This window comes from Rhizopus microsporus (assembly GCF_002708625.1).
Source record: "Rhizopus microsporus ATCC 52813 unplaced genomic scaffold scaffold_23, whole genome shotgun sequence".
NCBI classification, from domain to species: Eukaryota; Fungi; Mucoromycota; class Mucoromycetes; order Mucorales; family Rhizopodaceae; genus Rhizopus; species Rhizopus microsporus.
The window spans coordinates 9958-14151 of NW_019671938.1; the positions used below are offsets into that span (position 1 = coordinate 9958).

Genomic DNA, 4194 nt, shown 5'->3' on the forward strand with positions numbered 1-4194 from the left:
TGCGACTGGGGAGCTATCCCTGCTCTGACAAATTCCTCCTCCTTGTGGTAGTAATTTATTACTGTTGCATGGCGCGGGTAGTCCACAAACAGATATTTCCATTCTATGTTTACTTGTATTTATTACTATTCTCTATATGGTTGTAGTATACGTTAAACAGCTTTCTTTTGGATAATGATTCTCTTAACTCTAGACGCTGAAGAGTGCATATGCATGAGAACCACTACACACACGCAAAAATACAAGCTTTGCTATTTGCACAACATTTTCAATTTACACAACAAGTATTATTAAGCACCAGGCACACAGCAGCTTCATCGGTCCCCTAAACACATCATACGGTACTTATACCACGGACTGCACTGCTCAACATAGTTCTTCTCTTTTTTCTAATCTTTATTAAAGCTACCAAAGTTTAAACATGTCCATTATTAAAAATGCTATTGGAATCACCTTTGAATTCATTAAAGAAATGGAGCTCTTCACTATGATGAGATAAGAAAACCTCTCAAGCTTCGTATATAAAGCGAAACCCTCGTTCTTGGAACAACCAACAGTGTTAATAACAGAGCATTTTACATGGATTGCCGCCATTTTGGTAATCCTCGTAACTGCAAGGTTATCACTGAGGCCGATCTTGTTCGCAAGGATGACCTTTCCGTTGGTGAAGCTTTTATTGTTGATGAAGAAGGAAAAGTTTTGCAATCAGTAGAAGGAAAGCAGTTCATGCCACACAAGAAGATGTCACAGCAAATTAACTGCCCTTTCAAGGTCTACTGCCACACTATTGTTGACGGCGTTGACGGTAGCCTTGTTTGGGTAGTTAGCTATGTCAAGAGAGAGCGCTTCTTGGCATTTTTTTTTTTTTTTATTTAAAGGCGGCACGTTTCTTTCCTCCTTTTTTTCTTCTCTACAATTTATTTAACAACCATTAAAAATGAGTATGCAATTTTTTTATGAGGATGGACAAGGGCGTGTTGTTGATGAGAATGGAGTTGAGCCTATGGACCTTGTTGTTGACGAAGAGCTATTTGCTATCGAAACAATAAGTTCTCGTACTCAATTTCTAATGAATAAACCTCCGGAGAGATATATTCATACGATGCCTCCAGTTGCAGCTGAAGGGGATAGTGAAGATGTTGCAATGGAGTTATCCAATAGGCGACGATACACATTTTACTCTGACGAGAAAACCAGATTTTTTCATTTATTTTTTAATAAGTGCTTAAGTGCAGCTGCAGCTGCAAGACAATTAGGTATTCATGTTCGTGTGGCCCAGCGATGGGTCAGACGTTATCGCGAAGATCCTGAAAGCATTTTCGAGAAAAAGAAGAGATTAGGTCGGCGTCGTATTCTCGGGGAGGAACATAAGGAATTCCTTTTAAATTACATTGATGACAATCCATCTGCTGTTGTAACTGAAGTGGTAGAAAATTTGAAACAAAATTTTGTAGATCTTAATGTTTCTCGTAGTACAGTTTACAATTTCATGACAACTCAGTGTAATCTTTCTATTAAGCAGGCACAGTTCCAGCCAGTGGAAGGGAATAGCGAGGAAAAAATTCAGCAACGGTACGATTGGGTCCAAAAGTGGCAGCAAACTGACTTGGATTTCACAACAAATTGCGTCTTTCTTGATGAATCAGCCTTTCACACCAATTTAAAACGAGGTATGGCTTGATCAAAGAAAGGAACCCCTGCAATAGTACAGTTCCTACAACCAAGGCGAATACAACATCGATTTTAGGTGCCATATCCGCCACTGGTCTGATTAATATTAGTTTGAGAGTTCCAAAGCGCATCAAAAAGAGAAAGCTTGGGAGTGAGACGAATACTTACAGTACAGGAACAGTGACAGGGCATTATTTGAGCTTTTTGGAGGCTACTCTTGATGAAATGGACAAGTATCCAAAAACGAAGGGGCATTACCTTGTCATGGATAATGCTCCTATCTATAGTTCAACGGATATAGGCAAGTATCTTCACTCTCGAGGATATCGATACGCTTATCTTCCTCCGTATTCTCCTGAATTGAATCCAATTGAGCAATTTTGGTCCGTTGTCAAGAGTAAAGTTAAGCGAAATAAGTTTCTGGAAAAAGAATCACTAATGGCAAGAATTGGTGAGGCTTGTGATAGCTTATGTTTAAGCGATTTCAAAGGCTTTGTTTCTCATTCTGCCAAATGTTTTGGTAAGTGCTTCAACAAGGAGAGGTTATAGAAAGATGACACGAAACAAAAAAAAAAGACACATTACCACCACCTTCATCGTTTGTCCATCAATTTCACTATCGAAATGTTTGTTTTTTTTTTTTTAATCAAAGTGATACATTAATGTGATATGCAACCAGAGACTTTTGACAGCCTAGTGAACTTGTGTAAGTACAAGATTTTCAAACCCCCGACGAGATTGAGAAATCAAGGTTATGGGGAAAAAGAGAGAACACTTTTTTTTGTTTCGTCTTTTGTTATGACAATAGCACTGCTCACAAAATTGACATGTCCATATTGCGATGATGAAGAATATTTTAAAAAGATTCAAAATATACAACGTCATTGTCAACGCAAACATTCCATTTTGTTACCATCACGCTCAAGAGGAGATCAACCTCCTAAGAATTCGACAAAATATACAAAAGCTTTGCACGAGAAATATCCATCTATCCCGGTGAAGCTAACTTGCCCATGCTGTTGTGATTTGTTTGTCAATAAATCAGCACTTGAAACACATGTTGATGAACAGCACAATGTTTTGTAAGTGAAATTTCGAGTCAACTTCATTTTTTACAAGCTCTATAATTATTTTTTTAGCCAACAAAACTTAAAAACGTGCACAAGTGATTGGAATATTCATGGAGTAAGCGTAGTCGAAAAATTTCACAATTTTCGCGCGCATTGTCTTCAAAATAATTCGAAATACGTGAACATTGATGAGTTTTTTAATCAAATCTTGTAAGATTTTTTATTATTCATTCTTGGGATTGTCTAACTTTTTTTTTTGAAGGGCAATCTCATCAATTCTTGTGTTGCAACAAAGAAGTGATTATCAAAGTATACCTTCTGAATACTTTTCGTCAAGTCTTCTTAAAGAAATGCATCGGTAACTATTACGAGAATTGAATGCTAGGAAAGTAATGAATGCAGAAACGTCAACACGAATTAAGGACACGCTCTTGGTAATCTTTTTTTTTTTTTTTTTCATAATTGATATATTTTGATAATTCATTTATTTTATTTTTATCTTCATAGGCATACCGCAGTGACGAAATTGACGGTCCGAAGACTCGACATGATCTGATTTCACTTGCAGAAAAGCTAACTGATCCGGAAAGAAACGTTGTGCTTGCCGTGGAATCTTTGTGAGTATTCCATGCCAGCTGTATGTACTTTTTTGCTAACATATCTGCCTGTTTGCCTTTAGGATCCCGGTAATGACAGATGTTGATCTTCGTACAATTTCCGAAAACCATTTAGCGGCGTCATATGTCCATCCTGTCATGCAAAGTTTGTTCTCCATTGCTTGCAACAATAAGGTGTCTCACTGGTAAAAGTCAAAAATTATTGTAACAATAGCGGAGTTGAAACGGATGAACTTCGTGACCCTCACGAACTTCATGAGGCAGACGAACTTCACGACTTGTATGAAGTTCATGTTCCTCATGAAGTTCAAACAAATGAATTATAAATTATTTTAGTATAAATACATTCAATATTTTTAAATAAAAAAAAAAAAGTTAGTTATCAGCTAGTTATCAGCTAGTTATCAGCTAGTTATTAGTTAGTGATCAGTTAATTCTGTTCTCAGTATAACTCACTCACCTTTATATTCTTTTATTTGAAGACTTTTACTTTCTAATACATCTGATATTTTAAAGTACTTTTTATTATCCTTTTATACTTTTACTTTTCTTTTAACACTCTCAACTACCGATACGCTTATTTTGAAGCCTCGTATCAGTAGGATTCACTTTTATCTTTACTTTTATTTTTATATAACGCAAGTTATTTCTTTTGATCTATTAAGATCTGGTAGTCACGCGACAGAAACTCTTTTATAATTCAAATTACATTCAAGCCTTTACCCAAACATGACCTTTTTACATTATGACCAATTTTTTTAATATTTTTTGATCTGATTTTTAAGATCAAACACTCTTCCTGAAGTTGATGATACCACTGGCAAAAGACCTGACTA

At 36.1% G+C, this 4194-nt stretch overlaps 1 protein-coding gene across 1 annotated transcript; it reads left to right on the top strand.

Annotated features, from left to right (window-relative positions):
• Positions 1-2109: 2109 nt before the first annotated feature.
• On the top strand, positions 2110-3684 carry RHIMIDRAFT_316001 (uncharacterized protein; the record flags this gene model as incomplete). The annotated part of the gene is made up of 9 exons (XM_023615035.1): positions 2110-2191; positions 2351-2377; positions 2480-2753; positions 2811-2951; positions 3004-3099; positions 3127-3175; positions 3249-3358; positions 3421-3543; positions 3573-3684. The coding sequence occupies 9 exons, from the start codon at positions 2110-2112 to the stop codon at positions 3682-3684; spliced, it is 1014 nt and encodes a 337-aa protein (XP_023462177.1).
• Positions 3685-4194: the final 510 nt, after the last annotated feature.